General features: G+C 45.7%; 1 protein-coding gene across 2 annotated transcripts in view; it reads right to left on the bottom strand.

The window, feature by feature from the left end:
* SGCG (sarcoglycan gamma) overlaps positions 1 to 20,547 on the bottom strand; it is a 352,842-nt gene that overhangs the window by 91,290 nt on the left and 241,005 nt on the right. For both annotated transcript variants that reach the window (XM_069759118.1, XM_069759119.1), the window contains exon 4: positions 18,678 to 18,765. In XM_069759118.1, the coding sequence (XP_069615219.1) occupies positions 18,678 to 18,765 (88 nt within the window). The remainder of the gene's footprint in view (positions 1 to 18,677; positions 18,766 to 20,547) is intronic.

Below are 20,547 nucleotides of genomic sequence, written 5' to 3'. Positions count from 1 at the left end.
GAGGGTTTGTTACACTCCAAGGTGTTCCCCAGGTTGCCTTTCCTGAGCTTCGGGCTCTCGTTTAGTAGTTGTTGGAAACTACGCTGCATTAGGCCTACAAATTGGGTATGGGGTGTAGAGAGATGGTGTGTTACACTCCAAGGTGTTCCCCAGGTTTCCTCTCCATTGCTTCGATCTTCCGGCTCTCGTTTAGTAGTTGTTGGAAACTACGCTGCATTAGGCCTACAAATTGGGTATGGGGTGTAGAGAGATGGTGTGTTCCACTCCAAGGTGTTCTCCAGGTTGCCTTTCCTGAGCTTCGATCTTCCGGCTCTCGTTTAGTAGTTGTTGGAAACTACGCTGCATTAGGCCTACAAATTGGGTATGGGGTGTAGAGAGATGGTGTGTTCCACTGTAGAGAGATGGTGTGTTCCACTCCAAGGTGTTCCCCAGGTTTCCTCGCCAATGCTTCGATCATCATGCTCTCGTTTAGTAGTTGTTGGAAACTACGCTGCATTAGGCCTACAAATTGGGTATGGGGTGTAGAGAGATGGTGTGTTACACTCCAAGGTGTTCCCCAGGTTTCCTCTCCATTGCTTCGATCTTCCGGCTCTCGTTTAGTAGTTGTTGGAAACTACGCTGCATTAGGCCTACAAATTGGGTATGGGGTGTAGAGAGATGGTGTGTTACACTCCAAGGTGTTCCCCAGGTTTCCTCTCCATTGCTTCGATCTTCCGGCTCTCGTTTAGTAGTTGTTGGAAACTACGCTGCATTAGGCCTACAAATTGGGTATGGGGTGTAGAGAGATGGTGTGTTCCACTCCAAGGTGTTCTCCAGGTTGCCTTTCCTGAGCTTCGATCTTCCGGCTCTCATTTAGTAGTTGTTGGAATCTACGCTGCATTAGGCCTACAAATTGGGTATGGGGTGTAGAGAGATGGTGTGTTACACTCCAAGGTGTTCCCCAGGTTTCCTCTCCATTGCTTCGATCTTCCGGCTCTCGTTTAGTAGTTGTTGGAAACTACGCTGCATTAGGCCTACAAATTGGGTATGGGGTGTAGAGAGATGGTGTGTTACACTCCAAGGTGTTCCCCAGGTTTCCTCTCCATTGCTTCGATCTTCCAGCTCTCGTTTAGTAGTTGTTGGAAACTACGCTGCATTAGGCCTACAAATTGGGTATGGGGTGTAGAGAGATCGTGTGTTCCACTGTAGAGAGATGGTGTGTTCCACTCCAAGGTGTTCCCCAGGTTTCCTCGCCAATGCTTCGATCATCATGCTCTCGTTTAGTAGTTGTTGGAAACTACGCTGCATTAGACCTACAAATTGGGTATGGGGTGTAGAGAGATGGTGTGTTCCACTCCAAGGTGTTCTCCAGGTTGCCTTTCCTGAACTTCTATCTTCAGGCTCTCATTAAATTGTGGTTAAACGGAACAACTGCATTTGGCGTACTAGTTGGTTTGGGGCCTACTATCGGTGTCTGCCGCTCCTTGCTGTTCTCCTGGTTTCCTGTCCTGAAATTCCGTTTTCAGGCGCTCGTTAAGTAGTTGTTAATGTTAGACTGCATTTGGCCTACTAGTTGGGTTGGGGCCTACTATCGGTGTCTGCCACTCCTTGCTGTTCTCCTCCACTGAACAAAGCTGTGCCGCCTGTTTACTACTGTTGCCAATTTTGAACTGCATTTCGACTACTTACTGATTTGGACCTACTCTCTGTGTCAGCCTCTCATTCCAGTTGTCCTCCACTGCAATGCCCCCTGATTAGTCCTGTGTTACCAATTTTGAACTGCATTTAGCCCACTTTATTCTTTGGGCCTATATCTGTGTTTCCTCCTCATCCTGCCCATTGCCCAGCCAGTGATAGATGAGTCTGCTGGTACATTGACCCATAACGCAACATTTCCCGTGCACGCTACACTGCAAGATTGTGACCCTGCTGAAAGTCAGGTCCCCCTTCCCGCATACCATACCACCTTACACGGGGACAAACAGGAAGGTGCAGATGAAAGTGCAGGTTCCTTCATCAGGTGGGGGGAGGAATACTAGTTGGCGACGTCACTGGCACAGGGCCTCTCATGGTACGCAAAAGTGTTGCTGCCGGTGGGAGGCGCCCCCGCCGTGCAAACACACCGCTGTACTTTGAGGGGCCCTGTGCCAGTGCCAATGCCAACGAGTGGGCCCCCCCTGCTTGCTCAGGTTCACAGCACTTGCAAAGTTGAAATACTTACCTCTCCCTGCTCCACTGCCGTGACGTGGTCCAGATTTCCTGGGCCCACTAATTACTTGAACCAGCCCTACCCACCACAACTTTAGCCAAATGACCCCCAATTTCAAATGCCTTCCAATTATTATAAGGTAAATTACGCTTGACAAGCTTCATTAAGAAGAATGGATGGTTTTGACATTAAAATGGGCACTCTAGGTGTTTTCCTGGCCCCCACTCACTGCCGACTATGCTGCCCCATTGACTTGCATTGGGTTTCGTGTTTCGGTCGATCCCGACTTTACGTCATAATCGGCCGATTTCACTCGACCCGACTTTTGAGATAGTCGGGTTTCGCGAAACCCGGCTCGACTCTAAAAAGGTCAAGGTCGCTCAACTCTACTTGTGCGTATTAAACAAGGCGATGAATGGAAAACAGCATTTAATACACCCGAGGGCCATTTTGAGTACCTGGTTATGCCATTCGGGCTTTCCAATGCTCCATCAGTATTTCAGTCCTTTATGCATGACATCTTCCGAGAGTACCTGGATAAATTCCTGATTGTGTATTTGGATGATATTTTGGTCTTTTCGGATGATTGGGAGTCTCATGTGAAGCAGGTCAGAATGGTGTTCCAGGTCCTTTGTGCGAATTCCTTGTTTGTGAAGGGGTCAAAGTGTCTCTTTGGAGTTCAGAAGGTTTCATTTTTGGGGTTCATTTTTTCCCCTTCTACTATCGAGATGGACCCTGTTAAAGTCCAGGCCATTTATGATTGGACTCAGCCGACATCTGTAAAGAGCCTGCAAAAGTTCCTGGGCTTTGCTAATTTTTATCGGCGCTTCATCGCTAATTTTTCTAGTGTTGCTAAACCGTTGACTGATTTGACCAAGAAGGGTGCTGATGTGGTCAATTGGTCTTCTGCAGCTGTAGAGGCTTTTCAGGAGTTGAAGCGTCGTTTTTCTTCTGCCCCTGTGTTGTGCCAGCCAGATGTTTCGCTCCCGTTTCAGGTTGTGGTTGATGCTTCTGAGATTGGAGCAGGGGCTGTTTTGTCGCAAAGAAGTTCTGATGGCTCGGTGATGAAGCCATGTGCTTACTTTTCTAGAAAGTTTTCGCCTGCTGAGCGTAATTATGATGTTGGTAATCGAGAGTTGTTGGCCATGAAGTGGGCATTCGAGGAGTGGCGTCATTGGATTGAAGGAGCCAAGCATCGTGTGGTGGTCTTGACAGATCACAAGAATTTGACTTATCTTGAGTCTGCCAAACGGTTGAATCCGAGACAGGCTCGATGGTCGTTATTTTTCTCCCGTTTTGATTTTGTGGTTTCGTACCTTCCGGGCTCTAAGAATGTGAAGGCTGATGCCCTGTCAAGGAGTTTTGTGCCTGACTCTCCGGGTGTTCCTGAGCCGGCGGGTATTCTCAAAGAGGGGGTAATTTTGTCTGCCATCTCCCCTGATTTGCGGCGGGTGCTGCAAAAATTTCAGGCTGATAGACCTGACCGTTGCCCAGCGGAGAAACTGTTTGTCCCTGATATGGACTAGTAGAGTTATCTCTGAGATTCATTGTTCAGTGTTGGCTGGGCATCCTGGAATCTTTGGTACCAGAGATTTGGTGGCTAGATCCTTTTGGTGGCCGTCTTTGTCACGGGATGTGCGTTCTTTTGTGTAGTCCTGTGGGACTTGTGCTCGGGCTAAGCCCTGCTGTTCTCGTGCCAGTGGGTTGCTTTTGCCCTTACCGGTCCCGAAGAGGCCCTGGACGCATATTTCTATGGATTTTATTTCGGATCTCCCTGTCTCTCAAAAGATGTCGGTCATTTGGGTGGTTTTTGATCGCTTTTCTAAGATGGTCCATTTGGTACCTTTGTCTAAATTGCCTTCCTACTCTGATTTGGTGCCATTATTTTTCCAGCATGTGGTTCGTTTACATGGTATCCGGGAGAACATCGTTTCTGACAGAGGTTCCCAGTTTGTTTCGAGGTTTTGGCGATCCTTTTGTGCTAGGATGGGCATTGATTTGTCTTTTTCCTTGGCTTTCCATCCTCAGACAAATGGCCAAACCGAACGAACTAATCAAACTTTGGAAACATATCTGAGATGCTTTGTTTCTGCTGATCAGGATGATTGGGTGTCCTTTTTGCCGTTGGCTGAGTTCGCCCTTAATAATCGGGCCAGCTCGGCTACTTTGGTTTCGCCGTTTTTCTGCAATTCTGGTTTCCATCATCGTTTCTCTTCAGGGCAGGCTGAGTCTTCGGACTGTCCTGGTGTAGATACTGTGGTGGATAGGTTGCAGCAGATTTGGACTCATGTGGTGGACAATTTGACATTGTCCCAGGAGAAGGCTCAACGTTTCGCTAACTGCCGGCGCTGTGTGGGTCCCCGACTTCGTGTTGGGGATTTGGTTTGGTTGTCGTCTCGTTATGTTCCTATGAAGGTTTCCTCTCCTAAGTTTAAGCCTCGTTTCATTGGTCCGTATAAGATTTTTGAGGTTATCAATCCTGTGTCATTTCGTTTGGCCCTTCCTGCTTCTTTTACCATCCATAATGTGTTCCATAGGTCGTTGTTGCGGAGATACGTGGCGCCTGTGGTTCCATCCGTTGATCCTCCTGCCCCGGTGTTGGTTGAGGGGGAGTTGGAGTATGTGGTGGAGAAGATTTTGGATTCTCGTATTTCGAGACGGAAACTCCAGTACCTGGTCAAGTGGAAGGGTTATGGTCAGGAAGATAATTCCTGGGTTTTTGCCTCTGATGTTCATGCTGCCGATCTGGTTCGTGCCTTTCATTTGGCTCATCCTGGTCGGCCTGGGGGCTCTGGTGAGGGTTCGGTGACCCCTCCTCAAGGGGGGGTACTGTTGTGAATTCTGTTGTCGGGCTCCCTCCTGTGGTCATGAATGGTACTTCGGCTGGTTCTGTCCATGGACTTCCTCTGGTGGGTGTTTCTGAGTTTCCTTCCACAGGTGACGAGGTTAATTCGTTAGCTGGCTGCTCTATTTAACTCCACTTAGATCTTTGCTCCATGCCACCTGTCAATGTTCCAGTATTGGTCTAGTTCACTCCTGGATCGTTCTTGTGACCTGTCTTCCCAGCAGAAGTTAAGTTCCTGCTTGTTTTTCTTTGGTTTGCTATTTTTCTGTCCAGCTTGCTATTTTTATTGTTGTCTTGCTTGCTGGAAGCTCTGGGACGCAGAGGGAGCGCCTCCGCACCGTGAGTCGGTGCGGAGGGTCTTTTTGCGCCCTCTGCGTGGTCTTCTTGTAGGTTTTTGTGCTGACCGCAAAGCAACCTTTCCTATCCTCAGTCTGTTCAGTAAGTCGGGCCTCACTTTGCTAAATCTATTTCATCTCTGTGTTTGTATTTTCATCTTTACTCACAGTCATTATATGTGGGGGGCTGCCTTTTCCTTTGGGGAATTTCTCTGAGGCAAGGTAGGCTTTATTTTTCTATCTTCAGGGCTAGCTAGTTCCTTAGGCTGTGCCGAGTTGCATAGGGAGCGTTAGGAGCAATCCACGGCTATTTCTAGTGTGTGTGATAGGATTAGGGATTGCGGTCAGCAGAGTTCCCACGTCCCAGAGCTCGTCCTTATTATCAGTAACTATCAGGTCATTCCGTGAGCTCTTAACCACCAGGTCCATTATTGTCCTGACCACCAGGTCATAACACTCAATACAGTGATTTCTGAGAACAGGGTTTATTATACGCCTATGTAATAGGGATGTGATCATTAGCCCCTTTTGAAGTCATATGAGCCTCTAGAGACAACACATGGACCTACAAAGTTCATAGTAGCCTGTTATGAACTGGTGATTCAGAAACACAATGGACCTGGTGGTTAAGAGCACACATAGTGACCTGATAGTTACTAATAACATAGGACGAGCTCTGAGACGTGGGAACTCTGCTGACCGCAATCCCTAATCCTATCACACCACACTAGAGGTAGCCGTGGAGCGCTCCTGACCAGACCTAGGCGCCTCGGGCACAGCCTGAGAAACTAGCTAGCCCTGAAGATAGAAAAATAAGCCTACCTTGCGCCAGAGAAATTCCCCAAAGGAAAAGGCAGCCCCCCACATATATTGACTGTGAGTAAAGATGAAAATACAAACACAGAGATGAAATAGATTTTAGCAAAGTGAGGCCCGACTTACTGAATAGACCGAGGATAGGAAAGATAGCTTTGCGGTCAGCACAAAAACCTACAAACAACCACGCAGAGGGCGCAAAAAGACCCTCCGCACCGACTAACGGTACGGAGGTGCTTCCTCTGTGTCCCAGAGCTTCCAGCAAGCAAGACAAACCAAAATAGCAAGCTGGACAGAAAAAATAGCAAACCAAGAAACACAAGCAGAACTTAGCTTATGCAGGGCAGACAGGCCACAAGGACGATCCAGGAGAGAGCAAGACCAATACTGGAACATTGACTGGAGGCCAGGAACAAAGAACTAGGTGGAGTTAAATAGAGCAGCACCTAACGACTTAACCTCGTCACCTGAGGAAGGAAACTCAGAAGCCGCAGCCCCACTCACATCCACCAGAGGAAGCTCATAGACAGAACCAGCCGAAGTACCACTCATGACCACAGGAGGGAGCTCGACCACAGAATTCACAACAGTAGCCCCTAAGGAAGTCACAAGAAATAAAGATGCTCACTATCAAGCCAATAATGTTCAGGATGCACAAGAAATTTAATAAATGGTTACCAATTCCTGCTGGTGAAGCACAACCGAAGAAGAACCAAACCGAATAAGAAAAAAGGATTTCCCGGCACTTCCATCCATAAATTAATCTTTTTATTAGAAATTCATTTAAAGACAGGTGAATCCATCATGAGGATAAAACCTTACACGGTTGTGGCATACACAATGCCTTTAGTCATAGGAATATCCTTCATGTTAAAAAATAATAAAATCGAGGACTTCCGGGAGGCGGAGCTTACGAATGGCCGCATCTTAACAGAGCTCCTGACCCAAGGGCGCAAAATACCCTGTATAGCGCCAATTTATCTTACTTGGAGGCCAGGATAAGGACCGGAAAAGGGACATCTGCAGCAGTCCCAGCTCTCCGGACTCCCCGGGAGTCACGAGGCGTAATCAGCGCTACATACATCACCGCACGCAGCGCCGCTCCATTCCAGCATCCAGCGGCTGGAAACGGTGTGCCAACAGGAGGAGAAAGGGTGCAAGGTACGCCAAAGCACCACAAGGACTCACCGTTCACTGCTAGTAGGAAGAGGGTGGAAGTCGTTGGTGAGGACCAGAGGAGCCCCGAAGCGGTGAGCGGCGCCAGAGGTGAGCAGGGAGATCAGCGCGGGAAGAGGAGGTAAGCAGGCGCCATCTTGCAGGAAAGCACGCCAGTCCTCACCGCACACCGCCTGAGGAGAGAGAAGAACCAGGCTGCAGCTGTCGCCGCTGTGACAGGGTGAGCGGCACAGGGGACACTTACAGCACCCGGGCACGGGGGAGGCAGGTGACGACTGCGGGACCTGTAATACCGGTGGCCAGGAGGTGCAAACCCCCTCCCCCCCCGCCACGCATTGCAGGCAATACCTTCCTGGAGAACCACAAGAGGAAAAGGTGCTAGAATAGGAGAAGGGGAGCGACATCTTTGACCCCAGACAATTATAGCACAGGCAGGGGTGTGAGGCATTCATCCCTACAAGCTTGTGGTAAAGCACACCTGATATAGGTGACAGTCTGCTGGAAGGTCTGCATAACTGCGATGCTGGGACCCTGTGCTGGCTCCTACAATAGCCTTACATTGACTGAAGTGTATATGCAATATTTCTACAAAGGACATATTTAATCCCTCTGATATAATAAAAGCAGGGTCCTAAGTGAAAGCACACCCAGTGCAATAACTTAAAGACATCTAAATTTATCCCCTGATGTAACTACTACGCATAACGACATCACTGACAACTTTACTAACTAACTCAGGCATCCATCTCACCATGGACAAATTTGTGGGTAGAAATGCCAAGCCTGGCAGAAGCTCCACACGTAACCAGGCAGGCACATCTCCTGTATCACAGAATGCAGATAATAGCACTGAAAACCCACAGTCAATTGCATCCGCAATCATAGAACGGCTGATGCCTGAGATAGACAATCGCTTGGCAGCTTTCCAAACTTCATTGGACACAATAGTCTCACATGTCAACACCCAGGGAGCACCATAGCAGAAGTGGAACAAAGAATATCTGACCTGGAGGACACTACCATGACCCTTAAAGACAAACTAGATGACAAAGAAAAGGTAATTTCAGACCTTATGGACAAAGTAGATGATCTTGAAAATAGGTCTCGTCGCAATAACTTGAGACTTGTAGGCCTCCCAGAGTCCATTCCTCCCTCGGAGCTAGTCCAAATTACATCTGAGTGGCTGCCTAAAGCTCTTGGGGTATCACCAACATCGGGTGCTGTGGCTGTTGAGAGAGCACATAGGCTGGGACCCCCGAGGGGAGGAGAGGGTGACAGACCACGTCCAGTCATCTTTAAAATCCTGGACTTTCAAGATAAAGTTCGCATTTTGGCAGCATTTAGGAAACAATGCACATTGATGTATGAAAACCACAAACTACTACTGTTCCAAGATTACTCGGCCGCAATGGCAGCCAAACGTAAAGCCTTTAATCCTGCGTGTAAACTATTGGTGGATAATAACATTCGCTTTAGCCTGCAATATCCCTCGATCTTGCGCTTTGTCATGGAGGGGAAAAATCGGTCCTTCAGTGACCCAGGGAAGGCTCTGAAATTTCTTCAGGAAGCACTTTGGGCTCATTATAACTCTGACATTTCCTGAATGAGAAAGGCTGCTTTAATCTGTCATTATTAAGTGATGTTGTGTTTGTGCTAACTTTTTTTGCCCTTAGACGACATGTTTATTTTCTATGTTATGCTCACTCTGAGGTTGAGTACACCTGTTAAAGTTATAAAGTTTAGTTGGGGGGGGGAGGGGGGTTGGGGGGAAGGGGACTTTGTGTGCGCATACTTAACTCTTTGGTCCTGGGAGGTCTTGCGCTCACTCGCTGGGATGGATGGAGATCTCACTTACAACTTATGCAGGTGGGTCTGGCGGTTACCCGAAAAGGGATAGGTTAATAACTGACCAGGCAGGCACCAAGGACACCACTATCCGCTCCTTACAATGGTGCTCATGGAATGTTAATAGATTGAACTCCCCGGTTAAGAGGAAAAAAGTCCTAAATTTTTTACAAGAACAAAACTTCCACATCATTTTCCTTCAGGAGACACATTGGATCAGGGGTAATCACCCCTCTCTGCTTAGTAGAAAATATACACTCTGTGCCGAAGCATCATACACAAAAAAACAACGAGGAGTAGCTATACTAATATATAATGGCCTCAATTATGAGATACTTGACACCCTAGAAGATACTTGACACCCTAGAAGACCCCCAGGGCAGATTCCTCTTGGTTAAAATTATGATCGAAGGAATGTGTTTCAGTCTAGTCAACATCTATGCCCCAAACGCGCCTGAAGCTCAGTTTCAGGTTAGGCTGAGAGAGAATTTGGCGGGGTGGGATATGTCACGGGTAGTCATGGGAGGCGACTTCAATGAGGTAGCTGACATCTCCATGGACAGATCTAACCCTAAAGATACCCATTGACCGGTACAGGGAAGTAGTATTCAATCATTGATAGATCATTTTGACTTGATTGACGTATGGAGACTACAACACCCCTTGGAGAGAGACTACTCCCACTACTCACACGTACATGACTCACACGCCAGGAATGACTGCTGGTTGTTACATGAGTCATTGATACCTCTAGTAACTCAGTCAAATATACAAAATATTCACATTTCAGACCATGCCCCGGTAACATTTCAACTTAAACTAGCATCCCCAATCCACTAGGAGAGGAGGTGGCGCTTTCCTTCATACCTATACCAATCAGACGATTTTAAAAAATATTTGCAGATGTCATGGGGAGTATATAAAAATGACAATCAGGTTCATTGTGATGATGCACACCTGTTTTGGATGGCCTCTAAGGCCGTGCTGAGAGGTCAAATTATCTCCTATGTTAGTCATAAAAAAAGAAATTATGAAAAGCGCATTAGAAACACAAAAATCAGTAACTCAAACTTACAAAGATTTCAAACTAAATAATACCCCAATGTCAAAGGAAAAATTCTTGAGGGCAAAGGAAGAGGCGGATATTCTGGCCCATGAGATGGCTATGTTCAACTTGGACTACCAAAAACAAACAACAACAAACCGGGGAAGGTGCTGGCATCTCTTACAAGGCCATATAGGAAAGCAACAAGAATATATAAAATACAACAACGCAAAGGTCACACTCTAACAAAAAATGAAGATATAGTGGATGAATTCCGTTCCATTTTTGGCGAGTTATATAGGTCAGAGGCGGGAGGAGGGAGTGGAGAATTCCTTAAAAATCACCTTGCTCCAGTGCTCACAGAGGAAGAGAGGGAAACCATTAACTCCCCAATAACACCCTCAGAAATCTTGCAGACTATAGCTAAACTTAAACTATCCAAAGCACCAGGCCCAGATGGGTTCAGCAATGAACATTATAAGATCTTAGGAACATGTGTAGCCCCACACCTGAGCGAGTTATTTAATAACATAGTTAAATTTGGTCACCTACCGGACCGGTTCAACGAGGCGATGGTTATTGTTCTCCCAAAACCAGGTAAAGACCACACACAAGTTGAGGGATATAGACCTATCTCGTTATTAAACTCGGACTTTAACATTTTTACAAAAATCCTGGCAGATCGATTACAGAAAATAATTCCAAATTTAATCTCGCCACAACAAACCGGATTCATTCATGGGAAATCCATCACGTACAACATTAGGACACCTTTGAATGCCATATCTTATAGTAGAGCACACAAACATATGAAAACTATTGTGGTTAGTCTTGACGCTGACAAGGCGTTCGATAGGGTAGCATGGGATTATTTATACGATTTACTATCATTCAGAGAGTTTGGCCCGTGGTTCTGTAAAGCTGTCAGATCAATTTACAGCCAGCCGCTGTCCAGAATGTCCGTGAACAATGTTCTATCTAGACCCTTTGAGATTCAGAGAGGGACACGTCAGGGCTGCCCTTTATCCCCATTATTGTTTGACATAGCATTAGACCCTTTCCTGAGAACACTACAGAATGAAACAGCTTTCGAAGGGGTGAGGGTGGGAGCTACATCCATAAAGATCTCAGCCTTTGCTGATGATGTTCTCTTATTTATCGCCAACCCAGCAAAAGCAATCCCAGCTATTATGCGTATTCTAGAGAATTTTGGCAGTTGCTCAGGATTCAAGGTTAACTATGGTAAATCTGAGGCCCTGGCGGTCTTTAGATCTGGGAGGCTGAACGACCCCTCGTTCCCATTCCACTGGTGCCAGGAATCTATTAAATACTTGGGGATACGGTTGCCTGCAGACCCTTCTATTTTATATAGAGTCAACTACAAACTACTAATCTCTTCTACAGTGGACCTTCTCCATTCATGGAAACATTTCACATTGTCATTTTCTGGGAGATGCCATTTAATTAAAATGATAGTATTTCTTAAACTGCTATACACCTTTCAGACATTGCCCCTTCTCCTGACCCGATCAGATCTGGACCTGTTGAACTTAAACTTCCGTAAATTTATTTGGGGAGTTGGGGGTAGAACGCTCATAAGTCTTGCAAGATTACAGGCGACGAAATTGGAGGGCGGAGTCAATTTTCCTGATGTGGGAAGATATAACTTAGCGGCTAATTTTAGATATGCAATTGATTGGATTAGGGGTATTTCTCACTTTGCAAATGTTGAATTGGAACAACAATTCTAACCACATATCTCGCTACCGGCTTTGTTACACCTAAAAGGGGAGGACCTCCCATTGGGAATACGTGAACACCCGTCGCTATGGCAAACGCTACTAACTTGGCGACACTGTAGAAAGATCTGTAATCTAAAGTATAATTTATCCCCCTTTCAGCCCTTTCTGGGAAATCCTGAGTTTTTGAGGGGCTCTGCATCATCTTTTTACAGGCTTTTGGCCTCCCAGGGATGTGGGCAGGTAATTGACCTCTTGGATCTCAATTTCTCAATAGTATCTTTTGAAACGGCGTCACAACGATTCCCATTATTTAGCAATAAACCGTTCTTATTTCTCCAGGCGCGCAGTTTGGTACAGAAATGTCAATCGATAGGGGGGATGGTAGAGGGGAGGACTAATCTAGATGGGTTTATTCGAAATGCAAAATCCCACCCAGCTTCTATAAGTAGCATTTATTCAGTGTTGCGTAGAAAATGGGCGGGGGAAGGGAAAACCACGGGAGTGGCGAGGTGGCTGAGAGGCATGCCGGGCTTGGGGGTGGGAGACCTCTTTGAGGTTACCATGGCACAAAGAAAGATTCTGCCGTACAGCAGTTACACTGACATGGCACTCTTAATCTTACACAGAGCCTACATTACACCCCTCCTGCAGTCCAGGATGTCCCCCTCCATTGTCTACATGTGTTCTAAATGCAAATCTCGTAACACCGACATATGCCATCACTTATGGAGTTGTCCGCTAATTCTGGGATTGTGGAGTGAAGTGCACAAAGAATTGCAGAAAATATGCAAAGTAAACTTCACGCTTACTCCACAATGGGCCATTTTTAATATTCTAGACGAGACATCTCACAAACTGCCCAAACATATTAAGGCAACACTTATGATATGGGCTTCGGCGACCAGGAAAAGCATCCTGCACCAGTGGTTGAGTCCATTAGTCCCTTCGCTCCCTTTCATCCGCACCAAAATACAATTCATATTCAGAATGGAGTGGTTGGACGCACTAACTAATAAAGAGAAACTGGCAGGTAAACTCTTCTCCACGTGGGCTCCTTTCATTCCATCGCTCCCTCTAGAAACTAGGAAGAAACTGAGAGCACAGTTTGAAAATACCCAATGGTATTTATTAAGGCGGATAGGTGGCAACTCACCAATTCCTTGAGACATCTTTTAGACCCAGCGCACGCAGAATATGGGGGAATTTATTTTGTGTGGGTTGGGGAGGGGGGAAGGGTTTGGGGATGCAATATCAGTTAATTTTGTTACCTTACTATATTGTAGCCAATGGTATTGTATGGTTTGTATTGTATTAAAAATTCTAATAAACAGATTTTAAAAAAAATAAATAAAAAAAATAATAAAATCAATATGCACCTGCTGTCATTGTCTGCATTCAGTCGGCACCAGATGTGATACCATCAATCAATGGTGTTATATAAATAAATAAATAATAATAATACCATAGCCACTGCAGCCGGTGATTGGGTGCGTCCGCTGACAAGAACAGCGTGTAATCAGAAGAATATCCAATTCTGCACAATTTTCACCTTAGGCAGTATAAAAGCTAGAATTGGCCCGGACTGGGACGTGAATAGCGCATGTCCAACCTCCGCTTCATTCGTTGTCTATTGGAGGCCAGAAATAGTAAAGTCTTGTACTCACCGTCCTCTGACAGTCCTATAGCCCATGAATGGAGCTAAGGGCGAGAATGCGCATCTCAACTGCATTCAAGATGAAGCTCAGTTTTTGGGATTGAGGCAAGTCCAACTGTGGGATAGGGGATAAGTTTTTATCCTTGGACCAACTTTTTTTTAAGACAGTCTGCGTATGAACATAGACCTTGATTGCAGTTTAGTGTAACTTATTGGGCTGCATGCTGTAATTTTGATAAAATCAAAGCTTTATCAGCAGGAGCTTATCATTGGAGGACTAGTAAAGTTGCTGCCATGGAGTCGTCTATATTTATGAGAGCTGGATAACTTTGCCCCCACCATTAATTGACAGATTTCTGCCTCTGCACAGTGCACACAGGAAGCTGCCAATCAGTGGTGTGGGTGGGGTTTTACAGAGCTCAGCATTCAGAGAACTGCTAGATCTACAGCAGATAAAACAGGGATTTTATCAAAACTGCAGCCAGCAGCCCAGTAAGTGACAGATCGCTGGAATCAGGGTCTCTATCTCTACATTATACTTCTCCCAGATGGGGAAAAATAACTGCTGACAGGCTCCCTTTAAAGAAAAATTAGGTCAATTTAAGCTTGGGTTTCTGCCACAGACTGATCCCCCACTATAAATATTCAGCCACTTTTCAGGACCTCAGGTCTCCATTTCCTGACTGTCTCTCAGCACAAAAGTCTAGAAAACATCTCCTCAGCCAATCACTGGCCACAGTAGAGACCTGCCTCAGTAACTGATTGGACGAGAATTCACTTCCTGTCATTCCAAGACGGGACCAGGAGGAGGGACCAGGTAAGAACCAGAACATGAGTGCAGGTGATAAGTGAGGATCTTTCGTCCTTTTTTTTAAACCATTATGAGTCCTTTGCAAAAGGCCTCTAGTAGACAACCCCTTCTAAGGGATCAAAATTATGTTAAACCTGTCATCAGAGAAATGCAGCCTAATCTGTAGGCCCCATGTTATAGAGCAGGGGGAGATGAGCAAGTTGGTATAGAATTTTGTGAAAAAAGACAACCTGTGTTTTCATCATTTAATCCTTTTTCTCTAACAGTGATTGACAGCTGTCTTTGTATACACCGATGAGCAAAAGGGTAACAATGGCTTGAACTTTTGGGTTCCAGGCTCCAGATCTCACCATCCACTACTTTTTGGAACATGAGACAACCATCCTTTAATAGACAATCATCTTGGCCATCTCACACATAAATTTGACTTGCAACTATTTAGCATATGATTAGTTATGCAGATTCTTGTCATGTCACTGCATGTTACTGTTTTGCTCCTAAAAAATTTAATTTTTATTATGTTGCTAGTATTTTCTAAATCCACCTTTGGTTTTTGACACTGACTGAATCCTTTTTGCTCTCGATCGGATTCAAGCATGTCTCAACCGAAATCTGATCTCAGGTCACTTCTACACATTCCCAAAGTTGGTGCTTAGCGGTCAACTCACTTGGGTATGTATTCAGCTTTTTCTTCAATTCTACCCACAAGTGTTAGGTTGGGTTGAGGTCTGCTGACTGTGGGGACCAATCCAACACCACTACTTCATTGTCATTGAACCATTTATTTGCCAATCTCGACGTGCATTTTGGGTCATTGTCCTGCTGGAACACTAGGTCATCCTTTTCATACCCATAGTACTCAAGTGTACTAAGTAACTTGTCTTGTATGATACTAACATATAGCTCAACATTGGGACCACCATCGATCTTGGTCAAATATCCAACGCCTTTGGCTGTGAAACAAACCCATATCATAAGGATCATTTCGTGTTTCATATTTGCATGTTTCAGCGCTGCAGTGTGCTGCCTTATTTACTTAACTATATACGAGTTGGCGACTCTAGGTTCAGCACCTGTTCACACTGAGTCTATGTTTGGATGTGCTGGTCAGGTTTTTGAAATGGTTTTTGTTCCTGTGGCACACATGCTGGGTGCTTGATAATTCAGTGCTATTCATTTGTTTTTTCTTGTTCAGCTTAGATTGTGTCAGCATTTTCTCAGTCTTGTTGGATTCTCTGGAGTTGCAGATATACGCTCCACATCTTTAGTTAGATGGTGGAGTTTTTGTATTTTCTGCTGTGGATATTTTTGGAAGGGTTTTAATACTGACCGCTTAGTATTCTGTCCTATCTTTTCCTATTTAGCTAGAGTGGCCTCTTTTGCTAAATCCTGTTTTCTGCCTGCGTGTGTCTTTCCTCTCCTACTCACAGTCAATATTTGTGGGGGGCTGCCTATCCTTTGGGGTTCTGCTCTGAGGCAAGGTAGAATTCCTTTTCCCATCTATAGGGGTATTTAGTCCTCCGGCTGTGTTGAGGTGTCTAGGGTTTGTTAGGCACACCCCACCGCTACTTCTAGTTGCGGTGTTAGTTCAGGATTTGCGGTCAGTACAGTTTCCACCTACTCCAGAGAAAGTTTCATGGGGCTCCAAGGTCACCGGATCATAACACCCATCAGAGTCTACTCTATTGACTTTCATCTCATTGCTCAAAATCACCTGTTTCTGATCTTCTACTGTCCGCTTTTCATAGTTTTATTCAAACTCGAGCCAACGCTTTGTATAATGATGTTGCGTTGAGGCTTCTTCAACTTTTTTCAACCACCATTCCAGACTTATGTAACGAGCATCACATCCACTGGAATGAAGAGGGTCAATCACTGTTAGGACTGCCCACTCGGCTGAGGATGATCAATCACTGATAGGACTGCCCACTGGACTGAAGATGGTCAAATACTGATAATACTGCCCTCTGGAATGAGGATGGTTAATCACTGATAGGACCATCTACTGGAATGAGAAGGGTCAATCACTGATAGGACTGCTCACTGAACTGAGGATGGTCAATCACTGATAGGACCGCACACTTGAATGAAGAGGGTCAATCACTGATAGGACCACCCACTGGACTGAGGATGGTCGATCACTGATAGGACCACCCACTGGACAGAGGATGGTCAATCATTGATAGGACCGCACACCTGACTGAGGATGGTCAATCACTGATAGGACCGCCCACTGGACTGAGGATGGTCAGTCACTGATAGGACAGCCCACTGGAGTGAGGATGGTCAATCACAGATAGGACCGCCCACTGGACTGAGGATGGTCAGTCTCTGATAGGACCGCCCACTGGACTGAGGATGGTCAGTCACTGATAGGACCACCCACTGGAGTGAGGATGGTCAATCACAGATAGGACTGCTCACTGAAAATGACAATCCCAGAAAGAGCAGAGGCTTAAATGATGAAAACACAGGATATACTGAATTTTTCCTCACAATATACACATATATATAGTATATCAATCTACTCAGCTCCCCCTGCGCTATAACACAGTGTCTGCAGATTGGATGGCACTTTCATGGTGTTAGGTTCCCTTTAAGAATAATAAAAGTCTAAAGCTTGGTGTGAAGTGAATCTACAAGGTGCATAATAAATGAAGAATAATACAGAAATGTTCATGTTCTACCCTAAACCAACAGTAAATCCTGGATGATAATATATTAAATATTAGGCTACTGTATCTTGTGTCACCTGACATATAGGACTAGTCCCCGGTTGGAATCTGTAAAGATATCCATCATCTAGTGTTCAGTTCCTGTGCGGCGCCCCCATAGGTAAAATGAAGCATTACGCAGTTCCCGATAAAATCAATACCCTGCCTACCTAGAGCCCAGACGAGCTACGACAGACCCTCGTTTAGCTGCTCCCTACTCAGGCTAATTTGATAGTCGTAAATATGTTTGTTTTTTGTGTTGCACATCTGTCGTCTTTTGGGGTCTAATGTTCACTCTCCTAATATTTCTGTACTTCAGTTGTCCAATATTTCTTATCTAAAGTGGCATAACTGAGTATACTTTCATCTTCTAATGATCTACTGTAGCTGTGTGACTAATACACAGTCAGATAGTGAATATGAAAGTTTTCTACTGTTTAATCAATCCTCGGTTTCTGCCTAAATATATTGAACATTACCCTAAAGAATACCGGGAAGGAATATGTTATTTATTTGTGATGCTCTGAATTTCTGTCCTCATTATTTGGTACCGTAACAATATTTTATTCACATAAATGGATGGACTACTCACAAATATCATCCCGAGATCATTACTAATGGTAAGGCTGCACAAACGCATTTATAGTGATGTGATAATGCAACGTTGCTGCATTCAGATCGGCGTCATGCTGGTCGATGTGCTCTTATGTGCCGCGATGTGCTCTTACGTGCCGCGATGGGCTCTTACGTGCCGCGATGTGCTCTTACATGCCGCGATGTGCTCTTACGTGCCGCGATGGGCTCTTACGTGCCGCGATGTGCTCTTACGTGCCGCGATGTGCTCTTACGTGCCGCGATGTGCTGTTACGTGCCGCGATGTGCTCCTACGTGCCGCGATGGGCTCTTACGTGCCGCGATGTGCTCTTACGTGCCGCGATGTGCTCTTACATGCCGCGATGTGCTCTTACATGCCGCGATGTGATCTTACGTGCCGCGATGTGCTCTTACATGCCGCAATGTGCTCTTACGTGCCGCGATGTGCTCTTATGTGCCGCGATGTGCTCTTACATGCCGCGATGTGCTCTTACGTGCCGCGATGTGCTCTTACGTGCCGCGATGTGCTGTTACGTGCCGCGATGTGCTCCTACGTGCCGCGATGGGCTCTTACGTGCCGCGATGTGCTCTTACGTGCCGCGATGTGCTCTTACGTGCCGCGATGTGCTCTTACGTGCCGTGATGTGCTGTTACGTGCCGCGATGTGCTCCTATGTGCCGCGATGGGCTCTTACGTGCCGCGATGTGCTCTTACGTGCCGCGATGTGCTCTTACGTGCCGTGATGTGCTCTTACGTGCCGCGATGTGCTCTTCCGTGCCGCGATGTGCTCTTACGTGCCGCGATGTGCTCTTACGTGCCGCGATGTGCTCTTACGTGCCGCGATGTGCTCCTACGTGCCGCGATGTGCTCTTACGTGCCGCGATGTGCTCTTATGTGCCGCGCCTGACTTACCCACTGTCAATCTGCCGGTGATTTGCCCATCGGAGTTTCTTGCATTTACAGTTACATTGTGAGAAGAATGCAAATGCAGAGAATTGTCCTGGGGGAAAGAAGACACGTATTACACCTAATAGAAACATTTTTACACAAATATACCATCTGCTTTGGGCATAAATGGTGCAAAAGAACAAATGCCCCTTTTCCCACTGTTATAATGGCTACATGCTTTAAAGGGAATCAGTCAACTATGAAATTTGAGAGCAGCAGAATATAGGACAAGAGATCCTGATTCCAATGATGTGTCACTTACTGGGCTGTTTGTTCTTTCATAGAATCCATGTTTTATCTGTTGTAGCAGTAATCAAAATGCTATGCTGTGTATAACCCCACCCACACACCTGATTGGCTACTTCCTGTGTACACTGTGAATTGTCAGCAAACCTCCAATCAATGGTGTGGGCGGGGTTACACAGATTAGCTGGACTGTTGAGCAAGTGAGACTTAGTCTGGCAGTGATAATCTCCTGCTGATAAAACACTGAAACTACAACACACAGACTAGTAAGTGACATATCCATGAAATTCAGCTCTCTTGCTTTACATTATGCTGCAATCAGATTAAATAGTAAAAACTTGCTGGCAGATTCCCTTTAAGTGACATCTGTGCAGAAAAGCACTGAAACCTACATAAGTCGTAAGCGGAGTTGCCAGTTAAAAGGGTTATACAGTGATTACCTTTCCTTAGAATAGGTCATCAATATCAGATTTTTGGGGGTCTGACATATTTAATTCCCAGTGATCAGAAGTTTTCAACACTGAATGACTAGGAGCTGAGCTGCAGTTCTCAGTCATGGCCGCTGCACATTGTGCGGAGCGGTGCGGTTCTGGCTCTGTACTCCACTGCCGGAGCTGATAACAATATACAAATGTCTTGTGCCTTTGATCCTTGAAGCTTTCCCAAGCTTCTGTCACTCCATCTCTTTTCCGACAGCATAGGAACTGTCAGTCAAGCAGAAGGAGGCAGCGCAGGGTAGAAAACAGAGCTGGCGGAGCAGAGGCTTGGGAAGTGCTTCTATGGACAAAAGCACCTAAGCCTCATTTGCATATCGATTCAAGCAGCAATTTCTCAGTAACATGAGAATGAACTTTTAGGTAGTGGAATAGATAGAGCTGTCATTGCAAGAGCTACATGCACATATAAGTAGTTGGAGGGGTGAAATCTTGATTATCATTATTTATTTTTTATAGCTCCATTTATTCCATGGCGCTTTACATGTGAGGAGGGGTATTCATAATAAAAACAAGTACAATAATCTTAAACAACACAAGTCACAACTGGTACAGGAGCAGAGAGGACCCTGCCCGCGAGGGCTCACAATCTACAAGGGATGGGTGAGGATAGATTAGGCTAGCGTAGAGCTGGTCGTGCAGTGGCTTACAGATTCCCTTTAATCCTGCTAATGAGGCAAGACTGCCCTCTTGCCCAGTTCTAGTCTCACTTCCGATCTTCTAATCACGCCTCTCTGGGTGTGATTGACAGCTTGTATAATGGTTCTTCCATAATGAGTATTTTATGTATTATTTCAATCACGCACGCAGGAAGGCATGGCTAGAAGATGTAGGACTAGTCCCGGGGAAAGGGACGCCGCACCGGACCATTCCTGTCTCGTTAGCATAAGTGACATTGCAAACTAAAAGTCCATTCTTGAAGGATTGGATGGTTAGTAACTGAGTCACACCTAAATTCTTACTAGAATAAAGGAATTGGTGGGTATGCTGTAGGGGATGGGAGTAGTACATCTAGTAATAAATAAAATTAGAGTTCATGCCCAAAATTAGAGTTCATGCCCATATTCACTATTCATAAAATACTCATTATGGAA

The sequence above is a fragment of the Ranitomeya imitator genome, chromosome 3, assembly GCF_032444005.1.
Source record: "Ranitomeya imitator isolate aRanImi1 chromosome 3, aRanImi1.pri, whole genome shotgun sequence".
Lineage (NCBI taxonomy): Eukaryota > Metazoa > Chordata > Amphibia > Anura > Dendrobatidae > Ranitomeya > Ranitomeya imitator.
This window is presented reverse-complemented; position numbering and strand designations above follow the sequence as displayed.